We start from the raw sequence: 24,122 nt of genomic DNA, 5'->3' as shown, positions 1-24,122 counted from the left end.
GTACAACTCTGAAGAAAGACTTGGAGACTATTGGTGTTCAGTATATTTTCGATCGATTGATCATAAATGCGTGACGAATAAGAACGAATCGATAAGATTAATCAATTCAACGTAGAACGTTACATGTTACATGGGACAGACGTGATAGTGAAATCTCAGCGAACATTAATCCGAGAACTTGGATGACTGGGATGGACCGAACTGCTGCTCGTAGCGAGAGGAAAATAAGAGCGATGAGCAGGAGGGGAAATACGAGAAGGGAAAGAGAGGGGAAGAGAGAAAGAGAACGGGTGTCGCAGATAAAGACTTCGAAAGAGCCGGTCGCTTATCTGTAAAGACCGACATCCGCCGGATCAGCCCCAGATACCAAAACCACCCACACTTTCCTTCTGGTGCACACGCTTAGGCTAAGTTCCGAGGACGGAAGCAGCCGACTTCCAGGGATCGTGAATTCCGCCGCCTGCCGCACAGTTGGGCAGATATTCCGGCACAATTCACTTCTTTCGACGTGCAAACTGCAAATTGGATTTTTCGACCGTGGACACAGAACTGGCGCAGGTCGACCCAGAAGAATAGTATTATTCGGACGATTTAAACGTGGCTTCGTAACCTGATTCGATTTCGAGAGATTAAGTCGAGTCGTCTTGGATTACCGAGTCATCAAGACGCAGAAGAAACCTTAAGACTAACGGTCTTGGATGCACTGAGTTTTGCGCTCATTCAGTCGTGGTATTTCAGATGAAGATGTCAGACAAGCGATAATTTTCTTATATCCTTTAACAACTTATACATCCTTTATCTCGGTAAGCACGAGTGCAACTCTGTTTATTAAAGTAGCTGATGTATGTAATGCATAGATTGTACCTAACTTAAAAATACTTGAAAATATTTATTATGTTACATAACGTTACGTAATTTACTCAGATAGATTTTTTAATTTACTTATTTCACAACTCACGAGAGTATGTTAAAGTCAAGCATTTGAACGGGTTATGAGACTCATCTTTCTCCTAATTCAAACACTCTTAAATTTAACTCAAGTGTCAAGTATCTAAATAAATTTAAATTATCTTCCCTCGTTTTAAGTCTTCGAGAAATTAAATTCATCTTGCGCTCCTTCTCCTTTGTCGTTTTACTTAATCGTATCCGCGCACACCGATACAGCAGCGGAAACGTCACTGTCGATGAATCTAAAATGGTGTGTGCCTTTCCCGTCAGTGATTTAGAAAGATCCTCGGTAATCTCAGAACGCGCGCTGGTAATCATCTCGCGCGCAGAAAACGAGGGTCGTGAAGAGACGCGGAAAGAAATATTCGGTGATGATTCTTTGGCCGCAGCCCCTTCAAATCGCGTTTTCCGTGCCGAACTTGGCCATTATCGCGGTGGTGCGGAGTGTGCGATAGCAGGGTGCCGAAAAATATGTTCCAACTTTTTATCTTGTATCTGCACCACCGCCTCGGTGCAGAACTGAGCGTTCTGTTAATTTGCGAAGTTGTAACTCCCATAATCGCTTCAAGAGTCCGATACGTTTGGTCACGAAAGCGGATTTCGGAAAGAAAAAGACAATATATTAGAAGAAAGCCTTATTCTTTAATTTTGTAAATTATTTTTTTTAGTATAATATTTCTTATATTTTTTAATATCCTTGCTGGAGAATTTTAATAATCGTTACACGTCTGTTTGTAATTTCTCTTACTCTTACTATTTTATTCTGTAATTATACCTACACATATTTTTAAATATTCTTGATATCTTATAATTTCGAATACATACTATTATAAAAGAGAATAGCATATATATCAAGTTAGTAATAAACAGACGTTACTGCGGCAAGACTTAATCGACTTAACAATACGAGAAATCGCTAACGCGAAATGCAATACGAAGCCGTCATGATGAAAAAGAACCATCGAGAGAAACTGGTTTCGCTTCTTCAAGGGTTGCCCTTCGGATGAATCTTATCTTTCGACGAGAGCTGTCAAAGACGAAACGGCATGACGCTTCCGTCGTGCGGGAAGATAACCGGAAGCCCGATAGGTTCTGCACCAGAAATGAGAAATGTCTTTGCGGTTGCAGAGATTAAAGATTTCGCGGATGAGTAGTTGCCACTTCTTCCATTTCTTTTTTCGCATTCCTTGCGATAAATTTTTAACATATTTTGTAACCAATGTAAAAATTTAGTAAAAAACAATAAAAAAAATTCTTTTCGAATTTTATTTCGTTATTATTAATATATTAAAGATAGAAGTTATAATATATTTTTTATAATCGATTTTCCGATTCTATTCCTAAGGAAAAATAAAAGTTTAATTAATTCTCCCACTTAGTACATACTTCAGTTTATGGATAAACGATCTTAAATTGTAAAATAAATCCCAAACGAACACTTTTATGATCAAACAACGAGTGTATCACGGAGACGCGTCGAGACAACGCGTCGGTAATAAACAGAGCGAGTAATACGATGTCTCTGCGATTAAATCCTACGGCGTAAAAGCCCACCTTAAACCAGCTGATCCCGGTACAAAGACGACGTAAGGACGGGGGGCGCCTTAATGAAAACTATACGTCCCTAGATTAAGGTGGACGTTGGTCAGCCTTCGGACCCGCCAGATACGACCTGTCTTATGCAACGTAGGGAATGGGTTCTATGATGTCCGGCGTATTAGATGGAAGTTTCGGCCATTAATACCTAATATCATGCCGCCGGCAGTAAATCCTTTGTTGGTCACCTTTGACGGGGACTTAACGCCTTGCATCAAGAGATATTCGACCTATCTATCAATTCGGGTACAATCCATATTGCATTTTGATTAGCTTATCACGTTCGTATATAAGAAGTGTAATTTCAATATCATTTTACTCTTATAAATAAATACTATATACAGAGATATTACTCTATAATAGTACATCTTATATGAATTTCCAATTGAACTTTTTCCAAACGAAAATAAAATTATTGTTTTTTACCGCAAAAAAACTTAAAACTTTAGAACTTTGAATATCTTTTCATAATTAAATGTTAAACTAAATTATCATTATTTTGTTAAATATATAACTGACTTTCAAAAATAATCGTGCGGCAAAAATAGTATATTGAATAATATTTAATGTCAGTTTTAATTTATTTAATCAATATGTTTGCTCATGGCTTTTACATAATTGCAATCTTGACTTTCTATGAATTAAAAAAAAACCACTTGGTCTTGCAACCAATAATATAAAAAATACACCCACTACATTCCAATTTAAAACTTGAAAAAGTCACGCTTATCGTGTAATTTATTAAATTTGCTCACCGGTGTTGACTCGGAATGAAGTCGTTTGGATCGTTAGACTAAATTAAAAAAAGAATACAATTAATTTGCGCTCCAATTATCGCGCTTGACCTTTCATTGTCCGTTTATTTTTCTTTATTTCTAATTTTAACCTAAATTTCTGTTAAAATTATAAAATATACATCGTTAGAGCATCCGTAATAGTTGAATTTGTGTTTCTTCTATTGTGTCGCCATTTTTTAAATACCTTTATTACAGATACACATTTTGTGTTGACATACTTGACATCGACTGGTCCACTGATATCGTAACAAAAATACACACTTCCCGGCGCGAACAATGCGGGATATGATAAATAGCAAGTTCAATAATCTCATCGAAAATTTGGTGATTCCCTTTAACGGATAAATACAAGCACCATACAACCAGTGGAATTGTGTGGGCGAAACTTTCCCCACGTCTTCCCCTCCTCTATAGTCTTTCTTTTACCATCCCTCTCTCTTTCTCTCTCTCTCTTCCTTCTCGCACTCCATTTCCTCGGTTTCGCAGAAGTCTGGGATTATGATCTGGAGTGGGATAGACTCCCGGACTTAAGTCAGGGTTACACAAGGATCGCAGCTATTGTGCCATCGCACAGGTCCCATTGTCTCGGGATAGACGAGTGGATCTGCATATGCTTAGCGCCGGAGTTAAACTTCTCTCTCTCTCTCTTCCTTTTGCGCTTTACGTAACTCTCTCTCTCTCTCTTTCTCTCTCAGTCTTCTCTCGGCGATCTTCAATGCGCGCTCCGCGAATCATCCTGCCCCTCGAATTTGGATGCCGAAACGCCGAAGACTATACCTATTGTCAGACGGATGTACAGAAACTAATGCTTCAGCTGAAGCTACGAAATGATTTGAGGCACTCGTGGACTCACGAAGCCTTCGTGGAAATATCTCTCTCACTCTCTTTGGATTTCAAATTAAATTAATCAAATTTGTTACAAGGTTTCGCGAAATCGTCAAATAATTTATACCTGATAATTTAAAGAGTATGCACGAATCCTTACGCATTCAGAAAAAAGCATAAGGATTCATGAAAAAAAATGTGTAATCAAAATTGATAAAAGAAATAAAACAATCACGTGTTAGAAATTAAAGATTTTTTAAATTAAAGACAGATGTAATTGATGAAAAATTATATATCTTATATTAGTTAAAATTCTAAAGACGATTATGGAATTTTTAATGAGAGATTTTATTCATTACGTATACAATTAATTGTCACTTAAAGTCGTAAAATGACGCAATTGTTAGTTAATTTGTTACCCGTAGTAAATTCGTTATCCTATTGTTATCCATAATGAGAACGGATTGTCGAGTACGTTACTTCATGCAAACGCTTTTGTCTGTCGCAGCGAAAAATCTACCGGTGCATTGTGTGGTGGAGACGATTCACAATATCGTGGAAAGCCATGTGAGCAACAGCCGTGAAAAATGGCGAAGTCCCCAAGTGGAGACAGATTCTTACGTTATTATTCCGGTAGCTATGCCCTTTCAGGTAAGAATAATTTCTTTTACTTTATATATTTTATTTTTATATGATATATTGTTGCTATCTATTGATACGTTGTAACATAAATGGTTGTAGTTAAAAAATTGAAAAGATCATTTAGAGTATAATTTGCTATTTTCAAAAATTAAATTTTTGCGACAGAGCGATAAGAAATTTATACTATTTAAAGAAAGTAACAAACGTCAAATTAATTTAGAAGAAGCATTAATTTAAAAAAAAGCATTAAGCCCTTCTCTAAAAATGTGATGTATTATTATTCGTATAAATTAGAAAGTTTTAAAAAAAGGAAGAAAATTTCTTGAACTAAAATTATTATAAATATTTATATATAAAAATATATATCTTGATAATAGTTTCGTTTTTTTGCTGATAGGATTTGGTGGGCGAGGCACTCGTTCGTCTAGGATACTCCAGCGATCTGATACCCAGTGCTAGAGGGAGCATCGTTATACGTAACTGGAAGCCTCTGCCAATGGAGAAAGTTGCCGATGGACCATTACTGACAGTAGGAGATATTTTAGCCGAATTGACGTCGGTGGCGACCCTGAAGATTCAGGTGTACAGGTCCAGGCCGCCACCTCCCAGTCCGGCAGCTGAAGTTAGAAATAAATTGCTAAGGTTGCTCTTGTTGCACAGCCACACGCTTCTCGTCTCTGCTGGGTGTCCTTTGGACGAGGTAAGGTGTCTCGAGCTTTTAGGTGTCAAAATTTACCATTTTTCAATATTTGGAAAAAGGAACGCACTTAGTTGCATCATATTTAACTTAATAAGCACTTTCTTATGTACATATATTATTGATCTATGTTTTTTGTTCCTGCACTAAACTGAACTAGAACTCTCTTTCTCACTTTTGACAAATATCAAACATATACCTATCTCACTTTAAATTCTAAAAATGTACACTAGTTCAGCCACAGAAAACAGACCTTATAACTTGCTATTAGGATGTTCTTCTTTGTTCGGCTTTTCTCCAAAGTATCGAAACTTTGCTTCTCCTAGAATTCTTGAGGCAGACTGATGTATCAGTGCGAGATTCTGAGCTTTTCGCTCTACCCCGCCTGGGGTAGTTTTTGTTTTAAATTTCGACATTTTCTTGTTGATTTGGAAGGTTGCTTTGGCATTGAAACGCCACACTTGCCATTACGTGTTTTATTTTTGTTTTACCGCTACAAGTCAGTACGAATTACGAAAGTTTTCGTAAATATGGGATTTAAACTCGCATCACCTGTCGATTACGAGTCCATCGCTCTTACATGGAGCCATACGGCAACCCAGCGTTCATAATGTATGAATATAATAGCGAGATTATATAATAAATTTATTCTGAATGTTGGTATGGAAAGAACAATTTTGTTGTAAGATCTAAAATTTTACTGGATAGAGATCTGTGAAAATAATATATTAGATCATTAAAATAATTTTGTTGTTTTCAAATTGGTTGCTAGAATATTGAAATTTTTACCATTGTTTATCGTTATTTAATTAATTTCCAGTGTAACTTTTTTGATAATTCCAAAAAAATTATTTTCAGATCTGTATTCAACAAAATTTTAGATTTTTCAACAAAATCATTTTTTCTTATTCTTTGCATCTAACGTATCACGCCTTCTTTATTTTCGTTAATACCTCGGTGTTGGTAAAAATAAAAGTGCAAAAAAAAGATTATAGAAAAAGGAAAAATATATATTGTATATATATACAAAGGTGTGTTTATTTAAAGAACGAGGTTAAATAATGGCGCGACGTACCAAGAGAATTTAAGGGCCATTCAAGGGGGGATCGGAATATAGTAGAATATAGTAGTAAGGCAACCGCTTAAAAATGTATAAAATGTAAATCTAGCCAAAGAGTGTTTGTCGTCGGGGCACTTAATCTCATTAAGAAGTCCTCCGGCTCGGTACTCTTGTACCTTCCGTAAGAACGGCAAGTGGTAATCTTTGGTAAATTCTTGCTCGCAGCTCGCTGATCCTCACCTTGAATAAATGCTTTCTTGGTTTCAAATCACTAGTCGAGAAGTCACCGCGCTTTTGGTCGCTTTCATTCCCGCGCGAATCGAAACGTTCGAATAACGAAGCTTTCTCGAATCCCAATATTCATCTTACTCTGGAATATTTACGTACATTTGTAATCATTATTTTAATCACGCCAATTTTTAATTGATTTTTATTTACCTCTTTCTTAAAGTAGCAAAAACCGATTTTACTGAAGTTATATCTTAATCAAGAGATCTTAATGAAACAGACAACGGCAATTAACTTCAAAGAATTTTATCACAATGTCAATATTTCACTGACGATTCAACAATTTTGCGTAAACGATTCTACAAATTTTATTAACTAGTGGCTCTCATTCTTTAGCCCCAGCGACAAAACTGATTAACATAATCCCGCGACTATTTCAGCTAACTGTGAAATTTCTTTTCGCAATGACTTCTCGAGAGGTTTATCCCGGTCGCGCGATTCTCTCCCTGAAGACTTCGTTCCCCGAAGATTGAAATAGACGCGCGATTTTTCGGGTTGGTCTGCACGCGTAAACGTGCCCTTCCGACAGCGGAAGATCTCGTAGCGTGTGATAGGATTACCCTTTACTCAACCAAATTCACAGCCTTCATCAAAAGCCCCCTCGATATCGGTATCGGGGGGGAGAGAGGAGAAGTACCCTACCTCCTCCGAGCCGGCATTATCTAAGTGCACTCTCTTTGAAGATCCCGCTACCCGCCCATCCCCGAACTTTAATGCCGCTCACGGTGGTCTATGATTACCAATTTTCCCTGGCAAACGTTTCCTGCTTGAGTTTCGTAGCCCGACGGCTAATGGCGAACCGCTGTGATGGAGAACCGACGTCTCTCGCATAGATTTGGCTTAATCTGACGATGATGCACGAAGACGTGCTGCCAAATATCTCTCTTCCTCGCTTCTCTTTACGTACGATATTCCACAATAATGGTATCTTTTTTAGACGCGATTCTAAATTATTCTATCTCTCGCGTTTATGTTTTATCACTTTAAAAAACTTTTAAGGTTCAGAGATCTTTCGTTAGCCACGAATTTTTTTGCGAATGTAAGGGATCTTTTTTTAAAGAGAAAATTGAATGAGATATTATCTGGAGAAAACGCTTTTATTAATTATCTTTAATATTAAATTTTAAGTGAAATTTTAGAGATAAAAGTTTAAATTAAATGTCTATTAATAAAGCTGTAAATGATAAAAATTTTTGTTATTTTTTGCGTTTCGTAAATTCAATTTGCTTTTATCTTGATGCAACAATATTTATCACGAGATTGGTACCAGTTATTTCTGGTATTCGTGATTCAGATGAAGTGCACAATTTGTGGCATTCGGATATATCAAAATTGCTTTCGTTACAGAGTGATTAGAATTTTAAACATGCACAGTTATACAAACGAAGAACCTTAAAGCATATGATTTTTAAAAAAGTACTCGGCGCTCGTATTTCTTTTGGGATAATGGAAAGATTCGGAAAGGTAATAAATACTTTTCAAGAGGCTCGAGTATGAAATTCGCATTAATTGGGATCTGCAAACATAAATCATTAGTGTCAACGCGATTTCAGACAATAAAAAGCAACAAAATCTGTTTTGAATCCCATTTAGTTTGAAATGTAGAACAATGATATTAACAGACGTCGCTCTGATATATCAGGATTAGGGCTTAACTGTATTTATAGCGCGGCAGCGGCATTTGTGATTTATTTATATATTTTTGCAAAATTCCTTTACGTATATCCCAAAATCTGGTTTACATTTTTATAAATATATGTACATAATATATTTATGTAAAAAGAAAGATTACGTTGACTTTGATAAAGATTTGTCGATTGTAGCATCCACTTCTTTAACAAAATAAAATTCGTGATAAAGTTGTGTAAGAATTGCGATAAATATAGCAGCGTACCTTCATAAAAGTTTAATAAAAAAAAAAAAACTATGGACAATTTTTATATATTAATAGTTAAGAGATAGAATAACTGGTTATTGAATCAATTTCTTTCAAAACATCACGATTATGGGCATTCAAAACGTTGATAATTGTGATATTTTCAAAGATAATGTTCAAAAGTCATAGCGATAATTCTTGCGCGTCACGAATTTCGCCAACTTATTGCAATCTCGCGGATTGTTTGATCTCTGGGTCTCGTGATCGCGATTGATTTACCACCGTTCTACGGATCAGCCGATTGCTGTGCGCAATTACTCTTAAATAATAAATACGTGTAAATCAGGCTTTTGAATCGCGGTGCAATGTTGTCAGATAAGCCGGCCGCCCCGCTTTCGACGGCGCAACCACTGTTTGCCGAACGATTTCTGAAATCTTGAGAACGCCTGTCAAGACTCGCGCCTCACCTGCCTACCTGGAGTGATTAAGTGCGGTGTCGTAAAACTGAGGCGGATGAGAATTCGAGGAGGTGACTAGCGAGAAGCCGTCGCGGCCGGATAATTGTCGTCTTGGTAGTATCTGACGCTACCAAAGTGCCAGGGATACGCGACGGATTACCGCGTTATTAAAGTGGCGTCGAGCGCCTGATCTTCCAGCCCAGAGATATTATATATTTGTTCTTATAAATCATCGGACAGATAAGGTGCACGTACCGCTTCCTGAGCGAAATTTTCCGTAATCTTCCGTCTTAATGCCGTGACGTCGATGACGCTGAACGACGTCACTTTGTAACGCCAGCCCGCGTCAACAACCAGCCAAAGAGAAATCGATTGTCAAAAGAATTTAAATTTACATAATAAATTCATCTCGGTAGTTTAGATTCGATTTCAGTATTTACCTCTTACAAAAACAATGCAATATGATACTAAAGATCGCATTGCACGACTACGTGACTAGTCTTTTTAATAACGAATTTTAAATATTATCTATAATACGAAAAGGCGAAATGAAAAACAAGAATGAGTTCACACATTTAATCGTCTCATTAATCATAATTATTAATTAAACTTTTACTTTTTACAAGATTTGTTATTATTTGTCATAGTAGTGATCATGGTAGAGAGTTGCGTGGATGCTCTCTGTATTAAAATCCAAGTTTAAATCTATCAAAACATACATATAGGATTTTATTTGATCAACCTCTCGGAAAACAGTAATAAACCAAGAGTATTTTGCCATGATAGTCTCTTCTAACACAACTATTCTATACCGGCGTTAAAAATTAGAAGTCCCAAATCAGTAGATATCTGCGAAAGAGGTCACCACGTTTTTAATATAAGACGACTCGAGAGAGAGGTTATTCGCAATTAAATAAACGCTATTAAATAGCAGATGATACAATTGTAAGATCTCTGAAAAAAGATCACGTTGCTTTCTTCTTGCAGATGACCCTGCTATCCCTCTGCCGAGGCGGCAATGACTTATCGGAAGAGACAAAGAGAAATTTCGAAACGTGGCTGCAGCAACAACAGATAGGTCTCGGTATGAACCCAATAGCACCAACTTCCAATCACCATCATCACACGCAAAGTCCGCAACCCGACAGCGGTGGTACGATCGCTCCCGGCGGTGGTCCGATCGGACCGCCGCATCCGGCACTTCTTCAGTATTCGCACAAAACCAGGATGAGAACCAGCTTCGACTCCGAGCTCGAGTTGCCGCGTCTTCAACGTTGGTTTGCTGAGAATCAACATCCGTCGCGCGAACAGATACAGCACTACGTCGCGGAATTGAATTCCCTGGAGTCGCGCCGTGGCAGAAAACCGCTGGACGCGAATAACGTCGTGTACTGGTTCAAGAATGCCAGAGCAGCACAGAAGAGGGCCAGCATGAATGGCTGCAGTCCACCTGGACTTAGCCCGAGAGGCGCCAGCATCGTCAGCGAAGACTGCACGGACGAAGAAGAGGACACTAGGCATCAGGTACGTATCGTCTTGTGAAAGAAGAACTGAAAATTGTAATATTGAATTAATTGTAATATTAAGAGACATCGAAGATTAAATATTGCATTTTAAAAAAAAAGATGGTTTTCCTTGAAATCTTTTCAATAGAAACATCAAATGTGATAAATAGCAAAAAATAAAAATTGGCGATTTCCGGAAAATTCTACATAAGATCTTAATGCTTATGGTATTTGATGGACTCCAAAACCCGAAAGAAATGAGATTCTTAATCGCTGCTTTCAGTCGACATCAGGGTCACCCTGTCCACCGAACAGTCCGCCTGTCGGTCCCCTGTCCTTGACTACGAGACCCGAGGATCAGCAGCAGCCGCCGACGTCTACTCCGTCCTCGGTAAAGCAAGAAGATGCGAGAGTTTCCTCTGGTTCCGAGGACGACGAGACCAGGCATACAGGCCCTATTCCGCCAGGATTTTCCTTGGTACCCAGCCCCATGTTCGGTCACGGTATAATGTACATGTCACATTATTTGCCGCCGCGCGGACCAGCCGGTTGTCCCACCAGCATGCTGGCCGATGAGAGAAGGAAGAGGAACCGGACGTTCATCGATCCCGTGACGGAAGTGCCGAGATTAGAGTATTGGTTCAAGCGGAGCACTCATCCAAGTCACGCGGTACGTATTATAAATCGATCAAGTACATGTATGTCGTTATCGCACTAATTTGTCCTTTATTCGATGAATATTAGCGTGTTATGAGAAGTTTCTGTAGATTATAATAGCGTATTTGTAGATATAATTACATTGAACGAAATATTTCTGTCATAAATAAAATTTTATTCATTTCAAATGTCTTATACATCAAACATTTATGCACGGAAGCACTGTTTTATGTGTGTTAGTAAATTTCATGAATTAGCAAGGAATGCATAATTAGTGGACATTTAAATTTTCTTGCTTAGAATTTTTTAAAAACGAATCCATTAAAAGCTCAACTGTTTCGAGACCATATTGCTTGTTTAATATAATGTCAAAGGCACGCAAGAGAAATGACACGCAATAAATTAATTGCTGGTAGCTTTATTTTTTTAGTTTTCCTTAAAAATATAATAATTTCATAATTGTGAAATTTGTAAAATATACAACAAACTGAAGTGGAAGTATAAAATAATTCCTGAATTCTAAAAGTAATGATACATCTTTTAGTTATAAAGTACCACCGCTAGGCCTGTATTCTGTAGCTCGTTATGTGTTCATAATGACAATTTTTTGCGCAGTTTTTTTGCTATATAAAATATCCGCGCAATTATCGTTATGAACTTATAACGATTCATAATGAGTTACAGAATACAGGTCCTGGACAGATATTTACCGTATATTTTAGAGAGTTCTAGATATTACAAAATTATTATATTTTTAAAGAAAAACAATTAAGTTGCACGTGGCAATTAATTTAGCAATTAATTTAGTGCATGTCATTTTTCGTCTTCAACGTTATAAATTGATATGGCGCTTCAAGGTAGCTGAAGTTGCCGTGGAAAATTTTTCATTTGCATTTTTCATAAGAAATTCGTGAACACGTTGAACACGATTTTACGATCGGTCCATAGCTCATTCTGTCGTACACGGAGGAGCTGAACAAGATGCCCTATCGCCAGAAGTTTCCACGTCTGGAGCCGAAGAACGTGCAATTCTGGTTCAAGAACCGCAGAGCCAAGAATAAGCGGCTGAAGATGGCTCTGTTCGAGGGCGAGTCGCCGCAACAGCATCCATATCACGCCGACTAGTTAATTTCCTTAAATAACATTGACTAGAGAAGCGCTAGAGAGGCTTGGCCTTCGCAGCACGGAAATAAAAGGAAATCGTTAATCGACTTGTTACTCCTTACTATCGTTGACACGCGGTTTTAAACGTTTAACGGCCGCACATTCATTGTAATTATCACGTAACAATTAATATAATTATTATGGACTTTCATGAGTGTAAATACGAGGTGATGTCAAATAAAAAGTATACGTCACGATAAAACAATATTATTAAGTATCTGCCCTCTGCGCCAAGTACAAATTGGCTGAACGTATTGATATAAAAATGTGATGATGATATTCCCAGGCGATTAATATTTATGGTTAATTTATGTATTGATTATGCTTCAATATACAAACAATATTGGAAGAATAGGAATAAATATGGATCGTCTATACGAACCTATATAAACATTATATCAATTTAATATAGTTCTTCTTCTAATTTTTTATTGAGTTCATTTATCGAATTAACAAAATATTTTATTATTTTTTAATCAATGTTCAGAGAAACATATAACAAATTTCTTTCTCGAAGAATTGCTGAATGAATTTTACAGCTCGTCGTTTCACAAGGAGAATGAACCGAAAGGTAAGAGCTTTCAGAGCGATTCATCCGTTCGCCTTGGGCGAGTACAATAAATCGCCAAACGGTGTTTCGTGAGTTTCATAGAGCTTGTAATAACACATATATGTCTAAATGGACGAGACGGTGCGTTCACACGTGTGTGCAATAGAAGCGCGCACAACGATACTGTCTCCAAGTCTACGAATGCACAAAGCAGCCGCCCCGACCGAAATCTCGCAGCTAAGATAAGACAGCCGAGCTGTCATCGAGTCAACCCTAACTCAAACGTCACAATAGTCAATGAGTCTTTCTCTAAAAGCGGCATACTATCTATCTACGGCGCTACTCGCGTTTCGCGTCGTTCGCGAGAGTTTCAGGGACAGTAAGACTGCGGATGCGGCAGGGAATGACAAAGAGACCGGATGAAACGGAAGCACAATATATTGACGTGTAGTAAAAAAAATGTCCGCTGAATACAGAGATAGCCAATGACCTTTTCCGTTGCGCGTATTTTCATTGACGGCTCGTATCTTTTTTTTTTTGCATTACGGAAGGAAAACTTATTTCATATCATTAAATTTCCGCTGTCATTGATAAGCGTCATTTCAATGAGCAGTTAATCGCTATTAGAGTACATGTAATATAAGTATTCTGCTAATAGACTCGTACAGGATAAAATGATTATATATATTGAGCAGGATTTTTACAGTAGAGTGCGGATTTTCGAAACGCACTTTGATTGCGTAGCAAAATGGAGGACTTTTATACGTTTAAGTACGTAGCAATGCGCAAAGACGATACCGAGGGGATATCAGCTACGACACGCGCACAGGATCTGTCGTCCTGATGGGCCCGCGCCGGGGAGGGGGGTCCTGGATTTAATGAGGATAGGCGGATTTGTCCAATTAAAACGTCTTACAAGGATCCATTCGGGTCGACGTTCATTCGCAAAACATCGAATCTAGACTTTGCCGCAGCAGCCTCTTCTTATCCCCGCGCTATATAGGTATATCTACCTACCGTTATCCCTCTCGTTATCGTTATCGGGCTCCGCCTTCCGTACCGAGCCGCGACTCGAGAAGCAACGGCGGAGCAGACAAGGATTTATGGAAGTTGTTTCAAGTGCCGTCGGTATCCGCGAATGTGTCGTGCAGATTCTACCGCGTCATCAGGCAAAACACAACTCATGATCGAAGGTAAGTGGATCGGCGTAATGTCGTTAATAGTCTATCAAAAGTGACGACGATTTATAAATCACAATGTTGGGGTGCAAAAGAAAAATTATTTTGTTTCGATGCGTTACAGAGTTACACAATTCAAGTCTACAGCATATACGATGTATTTCTTTGCTAGATTGTTTGCGTTTTATTGAATTACTAGATTTTGTGTTCTACGTGATACGATTCTAGTGATTTATTAAAACGCAAGAAATTCAGTAGGAAAAAATACATTCTATAGCATAGATTTAAACATGAATTGTGAAGAATAACGTACTCTCTTTTAAAATGAATTGTCACTCTGAAGAGTAAAATCTCACTCACTTAAAGATCGAAAATTAAGGAAAATTAATTCTTTTTAAATAGTTTTTAAAGTGAAATTCCACTCCAAAGAATTTAGAGAGTAGAATACACATAATATCGAAATTAATAAAATCACTGCGTTAGCTGGCTTTTTGATTCGATCAGATTTTAATTTTAATAAGTATATATAATATGTTACAAATTTATTTTTTAATATATATTTAATACTGTTTTATACAAAATGTCGTTCTATTATTGTTTATAAAATATTCATATATAATTTTTTTAAATCTTTTTAAACTTGTGCAAAATTTTATTTCGCTAAATATCAAATTTGACGTGTAAAACAATCATCAAAAGTTTCCTGGAATTTCGTTTATTCAAACGAACATTGAGGATTTTCAATCGGAAGAAAGCGAAAAAGAGCTGGTTGGTCGATCGGATAAGAAAATTGCTGCTGGTCCGAAGAGTATGAAGAACTAAGAAGGAACAGTGAAATGGAGAAGAGAAGAGGAAGCAACGTCTTATGAAAATCTGAAAGTCAGCAGCCTGTAGGATCATCCCTTTATCTGATCTTACGTAATTTATCAGGCGCAGACAATTTAGATTACACCATTCGTACTAAATCGTCATGAAAAATGGCCAGTTTTCAAATTAGCTTCTTACCTTTATCTCGACGTATTGCATATATAGGATATCTATCAAAATTTTTACTATGAAACATATCTGATAATATATTGATTTGCTGTTGTATCACTAAAATATTCTTTGATAAATTTTAAAAATATTTTAATGTATATCCACATATAAAATCTTTTTTGAAAAATGAAAGATAACAATATTGTTAATAAGAACGACATATAATAGTAATTAAATTAAAGTGTAATTAAAATTTAAGCTTGCACACGATGCTTCTTTTCCTGCTAGATTGCTTGCGTTTTAATAAATTACTTGAATTGAACTACATAGAACGCAGAATTTCCAGTAATTTACTAAAACGCAAGCAATCCAGGAAAACGTGCATCGTGTATCGCAAGCTTTAGTCTCGCTAAAATAATTAAAATTATGAAAGAATCTATTTTAAAATTGCGAGAAAATGTCTCGTCATATTCTGGAAAAATGCAAGGTAATATAAAAGTGTGTACAAAAGTACATACGAATAATCGTTATAATAAGCGATAATAAGGAATAAATCCTGATGCGAGTTACGGTAACAAACGAGCTGTAGATGGGTGACAGCCGACAAATTGCGAACGATCGAAGGGAATTTAGAATCGTTTATGACCGACGCGAAGTGGCGCGATATAACGCGAGCTAAACATTGCCCTTTGCATTCCCACACGACCGTGTACACGAAAAGTATCCACGAGACGTGGGTACACGTCGCTCCAAAGGAGCATTGTGTATGCTTTGGCATTCAGAGGACGTTCTTATCTGCCTATCCGGAGAGCTGTCAGCAAAGTTCCTGAATAATAACAGAGAGCTTGTGGAAGAGAAAGAGAGAGAGAGAGGAGAAGTTATAGGTAGAAAGAGAAAGAGAGAAAGGGAGGAAGGAGGAGAGAAGGCAAAGATAGAAACGGTGAGAGAGACAGTGAGAGGGAGAGCCGCGCGGTTCTGCTATCAGCCGCAGCTAGGATATGCCTAACTATTCTGTTTCCATGCGGCTGCCGGACGTTTCGCCGTAGATAATGTTGGCCAGGATGGTTAGATTGTTGGATGCGATTGATAAGAACCGAAAATGCCCTCCGCCGCTGAATCGGATTGTAACAAACGCGCGTAGAGCGTGCCGACTCTACAAGAACGTCACGGCGCGGCGGCGTCGCGTTCCTATTAATTATTCATTCACAGCCGCGAATGTAAGTGGTATCTCGTAAGCGCAACTTTTCCTATAAAAATACGTAGTTACTAAAACATATGTCGTAAATGTCAGTAAGGTATGCGGTAACTCATTGCTTATACATTCCTCGAATAGATAAACGTAATTTGCGTTCGTGAAGATGAATAATCACAACAAGATGAAGACGCACGAACTTATTACAGTAACAGTTTATAAATTTTAATTAATGATATGTAAAGATATATGTAGAGATAAATTTCATAGAAATATAGCTGTAAAATCTTTTGAGATGTTAAGATCGTAAACAATCAGAATCCCCCGAACAAATTCTATGCTTATTAAGAAATTTGCGTAAATGAAATGACATTAATATGTGACAAATGAGAAAGGATTTCCTCTCCGAGTTAGGCGGAAGAAACAACGGTAAAATAGTTAGAAAGGAGACTAGAGAGCGGTTTGGATGAAGTCGAGGGATAGCAGAGGGGTTTGAGAATTCGAGAGCTCGCAAATTAGCCGCAGGATTGGCCTCATAATCCTTAAGGGATGCTATGGTCGACGACGCGGCTTCCATCTCCTTGTCCCGTTCTCATTTCTCCCTCTTTCTTTCTCAGCTTTCTTACTCTTACTATTTCTTTCTCTTCTCGTCGAGGGTAGTTGATGAGGTCATATAAACGAACTCTGCTTTTTCCCCTTCTTATTCTTTAATCCTACCCCTCCCTGCACTCGCGCGGCTATATACTAAAAATTACGAGTAGCGAAGAAGAAGACGACCGGCTTGAAGACCAACGATTGAAAGTAATGAGCCGTAGAAGGAAAATCACCAAGGGGTAGGCCGTATTCTCCGCTGCTAGTAATCCGATAGTCGGATAATTAATCCCGTTAATTTATCGGCACGGACTCCTGACGATGCGTTCGTGCGTGTGGAGAAAGAATAACGCAAACGCAAACGTTTTTTCTCATTTATGAGAAATAAAATATAGCCGTAATGTCTGGCCGAGGACGTTTATTGATCGTGATTCTAATGAAGATGTTCAAAAAATTGCGTGCAATTAGTTAAAGTAGAACGTCCAAATGAACATATTTTTAGAAACGTTTTTTTTATACTTACTTTTTTATATTTACGCTCTAAAATGTTTAAAAAAACGTGCTACATCAAATAAAGTTTTAACTTTTTTGCGGCAGAAGGGATGGAAAAGTTAGCGTAGAATTTTTTTATACGCGTCTTAAAACCCGAAAGCAATTATAATAACAGAGTCAATATCGATCTTAATTACATGAAAGCTTAAAGGGGCAGAAATCACGATAGTGATACTACTGTGATTTCGGACTCAGCGACGACGCTTTAATTGATCTACTGCCGAATGTTACACGATTGGACGGGGGTATTAAGCCTCGGAGAGTGGACGCTTAGCGATCATTGGTCAAGATCTATCGCGAGAGTAAAGCCCAAGGAGAGGAGATCATACCACTTAGCCCGCTCGACGCGGGAGCTTCTTTCGCGACCGTAAATAAAAGAAATCCTTGTAATGGCCTTTGGCGAAGATCCTCCTACCATCCACCCCCCCCTCCCCCTCGCTCGTTCCGTCGGCGAGCGATCCTCACCCCAGTTATTAAGCCTCGGAGGCAACCACCCTGTGGCGTATCAGAAGCTTCGTAGGCTCGAACGGTCGGTCCAGCCAGCAGCCGCAGTTAATTCCTTAACCCTTATAGACTTCGAGAAAATTTAGGGACCCCCGGTGATGTGGAAATAAGGGTAGGGATGCGCCCGCGTACATAAACCGAGGGGTGGGGGTGGTGGAAAGCGAGCGGTAGTCTTGGAGAGAAACCGTGAGCCGAACCAGGAATACCAGGTGCTCCTGGGATCTTGGCGGCATCTTACGCCCGGACGATACATAATTTATGTCGCGCTCCGGTGGGCTTAAGACAGCATTAAGATCGACCGAGCACCAACATCTCCGCCACATCCGCCTCCTCCCCCTCCGTCTCCGTACGGGATCTACCGGTGCCCTGCATCCGCATGACCGTTATTTGCACGTGGTAAGAAAGCGCTTACGCGGAGGCCCCGGCGATTAGCTCGCTTCACAGGCGGATAGATCACCGGATGGGTTGGGGTTTGTTGGCGAACATGAATGCGTTGTGCGGGATAGGAGGGTATAACAAGGGGGAAGAGCGTTATAGACCAATAAAAAAGAATCGGGAGATTTAGGATGTATAGTATAAAAAGATTTCGTTTGAAGCTTGAAATATATAATAATTTGCTGCGTCATTATAATTTAATTCCATTTTAATTTTACCTTTTTAAATATTACACACTGTATATTTTATACTCTTCTCTTAAACATTCTTTTTATCTTGTAAATATCGAGTGTTTTTAAAATACTTTTAAATTCTTTTTAAGCATCATTCGTAATTTAGAAATAAACGATACATTTTATATTTTTCGCAAGGAACATTATAATGTGTCAATTGTGGATATAGCTAATTCGGAGTAAAACAAAGTAAAGTAAAATCTCTTATATGACGAAACAATTAAACTTAATTTTCACGCATGTCTGATTGATACAAAATATCGAGCAAACTTCGATTTGAACGAGACACATCCATGTCCAGTATGGATCGCAAGGAGACGAAGATCAATGTCACGTGTGTACCGAGGATTTCGATAAATTCGAGGACACTGATTAGTTCTTCTTTTACGAGGATCAGGAGGAAATGCCATGCGGCTTAAGTTCCGTTCCTAAAGGAGATCAGGATTCGAACGGAGGGGTTGTTGATACGATACCGATGGCTTTTAGCCTTTTCATGGTTGGCCAAACAAAATCCTTCGATCCGTTGTACACGCGCGCGCGTCTTTTTGATCCAGCGCTCGTATCCTCCACATGGAAGACGCGACCTGAAGCTAACTGTGGAAGGATCAGGATATTGCGCACATATTTCCTCGCCGGCTGACTCCGGGCGATCTTTCTTACCCCCCGTGTTTATTTATTGCCGGGTTTAACGTTACACGTGTAATATCTGAATATATTTTCGTGAAACCCATGAAGACGACATTACCCTTTTAAAGCTCCAGTTGACGACCGACTACGTTTCTATCAATAAAAATTTTGCTTAGATATCAGTAAGAGTCTCTATAATGTGTGTTTCTGTAATAACTATAATCCTTAATTAGTTTTATCGAGCCAAATTAATATCAAAATATTTCTTCAGGTTTTTACTGTTTTTTAATCGCATGATAAAATCTCAATTAAAAACATATTTTGGATATTTTTCTTTTTCAACGGTATCAATTAAGATTTAATATTGCAGATACGCTGGATGAAATGTCTTTTCAAAATTCAGACTTTTGCATTTTTTTTTCCTTAGAAAAGAGTGCTTCAATAAACTAATTAAATATACAGTTACTGATGAAATATGTTACTGAATAGTTAAACAGTATATTGAAAAACTTTCTTCTCGTGATATTTTTTCATTTTAAAATTTAGAAATATTACTGTTAATATTTTATACTTGAAAGTAAATGTATTATACGACCAGAAAAATTTATTTAACAATCCTCTTCTTAAATTTCAATAAAAATTTTTTGGCGCACTCGATTATCGTGTAATCGTAAGAATAGCGCGGTATCAACGCGGTTTAGGCTTCTTCCACAGTCCAGACGGGCGGATAATCAGCAGTCAGGCATCTCCGAGCGTCTCATGGGACCACAGAAGAGAGCAAAAAGTCGAAGAAAGGAGGAAAGAAAAAATAATTGAAAATTTCGGACGGTCAGATCGGGGGTGGGACGATGGTTACACCGGCGCGGCGGTCGAGGACGTCTTGGCTGGGCGACTCGCGATAAAGCAAAGAGCCCGTGCTAAATACTTACATAAATCTGTATTGCCTTGCGCAGCAAGGAGAGGAGCTTATACTACACCCACGTAGACACACACGTTGATCGAACGCGCACGCAAACGCGCCTTCACGATGTAACCCGCGTCTCGAGCTTCGTTTCCTCGAGAAGGAAATACCGATGTCCGGCTACAACTTGGTAATACTTTACCTTTCGAAATATTACGCTCTTTAATAAATTGCTTCAAATGTAGCAACTTATTAGAAGAACAATATCAAATAAAAATGAAAGATTTAAAACAAATGAGCCAAATTCAATCAAGATGAATTTTGGCGCTTAATATTTTCGTGAATTTTTACAATTTCCAATTCAAGCAAACTGTACGTCAATTATATGTCGGTCTTGAAACAGTCTTAGAATAAAGTTAGAATACGTAATACAACAAATTAAATTATTAAAAGAAGTAAAAAGAAATTGCACATATTTTTCTGTAGAAAATTAAGAATAAACATTCCACATTTGACATTCATTTCTTTTATATATTTATGTTATATATGTATAATTGAAATTTAATTATTACTAATTTGAAAATTGTTTGGTATAAACACAATACAAATTGAAAATAAATTTAATGAATGCTAGCTAATAATTTTGTTATGCTTGAAATATTCCATTAATTATTCCAATAAATTTGTATAGAGTTACAAGATAATTATTATATAGGATATTCTAAAATTCGTGACTCAAAAATGCTATAATATGAAGGAAAATTAAATAAAAAAAGTTAAAAAATTTGATATAATAAAGATTTAAATATGTTCAATTACAGACTACGTTTAAACGGTCACTTGTCTATGAGTCGATCGTGTTTACGGTATCAGTGAATGCTCATGAGTGCTCAAACTTCAGCACGCTTATTAATACTCATAGGTGACTATCTAAGAGAGTATAATCTGTAATTGATATTTAAACGTTATATACTAAAAACTATTGCTTAAAATAAAAATATATGAATAACATTTTTATTTAATTTTTCGAAAACTCTCTTGCCATAGTATTTCGAGTAGCGAATTTTGGGATGATTGATGTATAATTAATGGAGCTTGTAACAAAATGTAGTGCACGCTGACAAGTATTTTACTTACTTTCCGTTACTTTTATTCCTCTTTTCCGGCTTTGTGTAAAATTACGAGAGAAAATGAAACATGTGTTGTCTGAGCACGTTTTGCTTTTCGCGCCATTCGATCGAATTGAATCGATAATAGTTAATGCTATGCATTTAATGCCGAATACACAACGGCATTGGAAATGCGAAGATTCATGTGTAATATACAGCGCGCCATAAATATCGAAACGCAGAGCCGTCGACGGTGTCTGCCACGGCACGGAGGGTGGGCGGTATAGGTAGTAAGGGTGTCTCACGGGGGAGACTCAATTGATAAACGGATAAAAGCGAAGCCACAGTGGTTTCGTATCACGCGGAGACGACGTTGCTTTTCATCCGTGCGTTTGACCCAATTAAAGCTCGCGCGGCGGTAGTTAAAACCGATATCGAGGACTCGTTTATGAAAACCGCCACTAAATCACTCATGACCCAGCATAATTTAGTCTTATAATGAGAGGGATTCGCGGAAGTACTTAAGAGTATTATGAAACGAAATTAACCAACGCTTATTGGTGAAACATATTGATATAATTATATTGGTGTAGCATAGTTCTCCGCTTTTTTAAAGGTTTCAGTATTTATTGTCAATCAGTCCTACAAATTAATTTGCATTTTTCCCCTTCCGACTTCAGTATCCCTATATTGACTGCTATAGACTTATAACTGATGTAATCGTCAGCAAATATTTACTGTAATATTTTTCAATAATAATACACTGCGAGTCACTTTTAGAACATATAAACTTTTGAAGACTTAAAAAAAAATGTATATATATATACAGTAGCATTTTTTCTGTATATTCTCCCTTAAAATGATAATTCCACTTTCCTTTTTATTAAATTATTTCAAATTCAGTTTACAGTTTTAGTTGCCGTCAAATTACATTTGTCTGTAAGGAGAGCAAAATCGCGAGCTTAGAGATGCAGGGTGATCCCGAAGACGAGAAAAACGAAGGAAGCGGAGTGCGAAGGGCCAAGGAGCGTAAGAAAGGAAGGAGAAGGGACGGGCCGGGGGGGGAGGGGGGGGTCGGTTCGCAGGTCTTCGCAGAATCCGCGGGTGCCGGAGCAATAAATCTGGCGGGTATATCTGAGCTCATGAATGTTATTAAGATACAACCCCCCGCGAGCTGAACGCGCGCGCGGGGGCGTGTACGTTACCGACGTAGGGAGATATAGGCAGTGCCGAAGAAGCCGAGGAGCTTCTTGCGGTGAGAACCTGCTGGGGCCAGCCGCTAGCTAGGAGAGAACGTCGCCGAAGGGGCGAAGAGGATGGCCGAAGTGAGAAGAAGAAGAGAAAAGAGAGAGGCGACCCGGAGAAACGGTTATGAAGAAATACCGCCACCGGTAATCCCACCATAGATCACCGCCTCTGGTGGCCGCCAGCTCGTTTCTTCGTCTTCTTTCTCCTTCGACTCGTTCTCCCTCGTACTCCTCCTCTTCGGTCGCGGCTTCCTCCTTCTTGCTCGCCGTCTTAATGTCGCGGACTTAACGTTTAACGAACGTTCGCGATCAACGTCATGTGGAAAATCAATGCGTCAAAGATCACGTGGGTTAATGTCACCGTGAAACTAGATCGCGAAAATGATAAATCGGGAGAGAATACTATAAGAGGATAATCGATCTTGAATACGCGTGTTACTTCGGTAAGTCTAATCGTCTTTGGAAAGAAGTCATAGGTGAATGCTGATAAAATAGAGTAAAAGAATTTCGTTTTGCATCTTATATAACTGTTGATGTTTGCATCTTATAACCGTTGTTGTTTGCAACTATTTATTTTCCATTTCTATTGACTATTGCAGTAGAAATATTTCTATATTATAAGCGGATGATTAATATTCAAGCACGGTTCAATTTTGCTATATTCTATTCTGCTACTAAATGGTTGAAGTTACAGATTGTTGTTGGTAGAATTTATTATTTCGGTCACTTGACACTAGATTCTTTATGACTAATTCCAATATGTCAATAAATTAGCAAATCAAATAAGTGACAATAATTTGTTGAACTAGGTTTTGTTTCCTTTTATGGAAGAGAGGTATATGAAAATATCCAGGTTTGGTATGTCTAATTGCAACGGTGTCGCGAGGTCAATCTGAAAGGAGATAATCGCGCTGAAGTACAAACTTCGCATATATCTTTGACTTCACTAAGTCTCGAGTTTCTCTCTTACTGATTTCCTTAATAATTTATCATCGTAAGTTAGTCGCGTAAACGAGTACGGCCGGATCTGCGTTTCGCAGGCAGCGCAGTTTAACGTTTCCAGCGTAAGAGGCAAGAGATTAGGATCTTATCATCTCAAAGACCGTTGCACGAACAATCCGTAGTCTAAGGATTATTTCAGATTTTATTTAATTGTCGCGTCGCCTCGGCAAGTCGCGCAAAAAGCAAAGTTAAAAAATTGCCGGTCATTTATCAAAAAAATACAGATTTAACGTTGTCTTGAAACTGTTGCACTCATATAAGCGCGCTCACTCTCTCGCCAATTAATTAATTGAGCTTTGCAGTACGAAATGGACCGCGGTCCTCGAACATCAAAGCAAAGCTTTCGGTCTTCCGCCCATCCCCAGCTGTCTGTCAAAGTGTCCCGCTTGCCAATTAATAAAGGACCTATATATTTGTCCATCAGTTCCTGCGATGTCTTATCCCGTAATAGTAAGTAAATATAGAGATCCCGCAATACGTCGCACACGAATGAATCAATTTGTGCTGCTG

The 24,122-nt window shown here is 38.1% G+C and overlaps 1 protein-coding gene across 1 annotated transcript; it reads left to right on the top strand.

The window, feature by feature from the left end:
• The first annotated feature begins 4,619 nt into the window (after positions 1-4,619).
• Positions 4,620-12,703, top strand: dve (SATB1_N and homeodomain domain-containing protein dve). Its single transcript, XM_018545789.1, has 5 exons — positions 4,620-4,817; positions 5,206-5,508; positions 10,175-10,711; positions 10,976-11,362; positions 12,298-12,703. The coding sequence occupies exons 1-5, from the start codon at positions 4,620-4,622 to the stop codon at positions 12,472-12,474; spliced, it is 1,602 nt and encodes a 533-aa protein (XP_018401291.1). The 3' UTR covers positions 12,475-12,703.
• The last annotated feature ends 11,419 nt before the right edge of the window (positions 12,704-24,122 follow it).

Source organism: Cyphomyrmex costatus, unplaced genomic scaffold (genome assembly GCF_001594065.2).
Source record: "Cyphomyrmex costatus isolate MS0001 unplaced genomic scaffold, Ccosl1.0 scaffold502, whole genome shotgun sequence".
NCBI lineage: Eukaryota > Metazoa > Arthropoda > Insecta > Hymenoptera > Formicidae > Cyphomyrmex > Cyphomyrmex costatus.
This window is presented reverse-complemented; position numbering and strand designations above follow the sequence as displayed.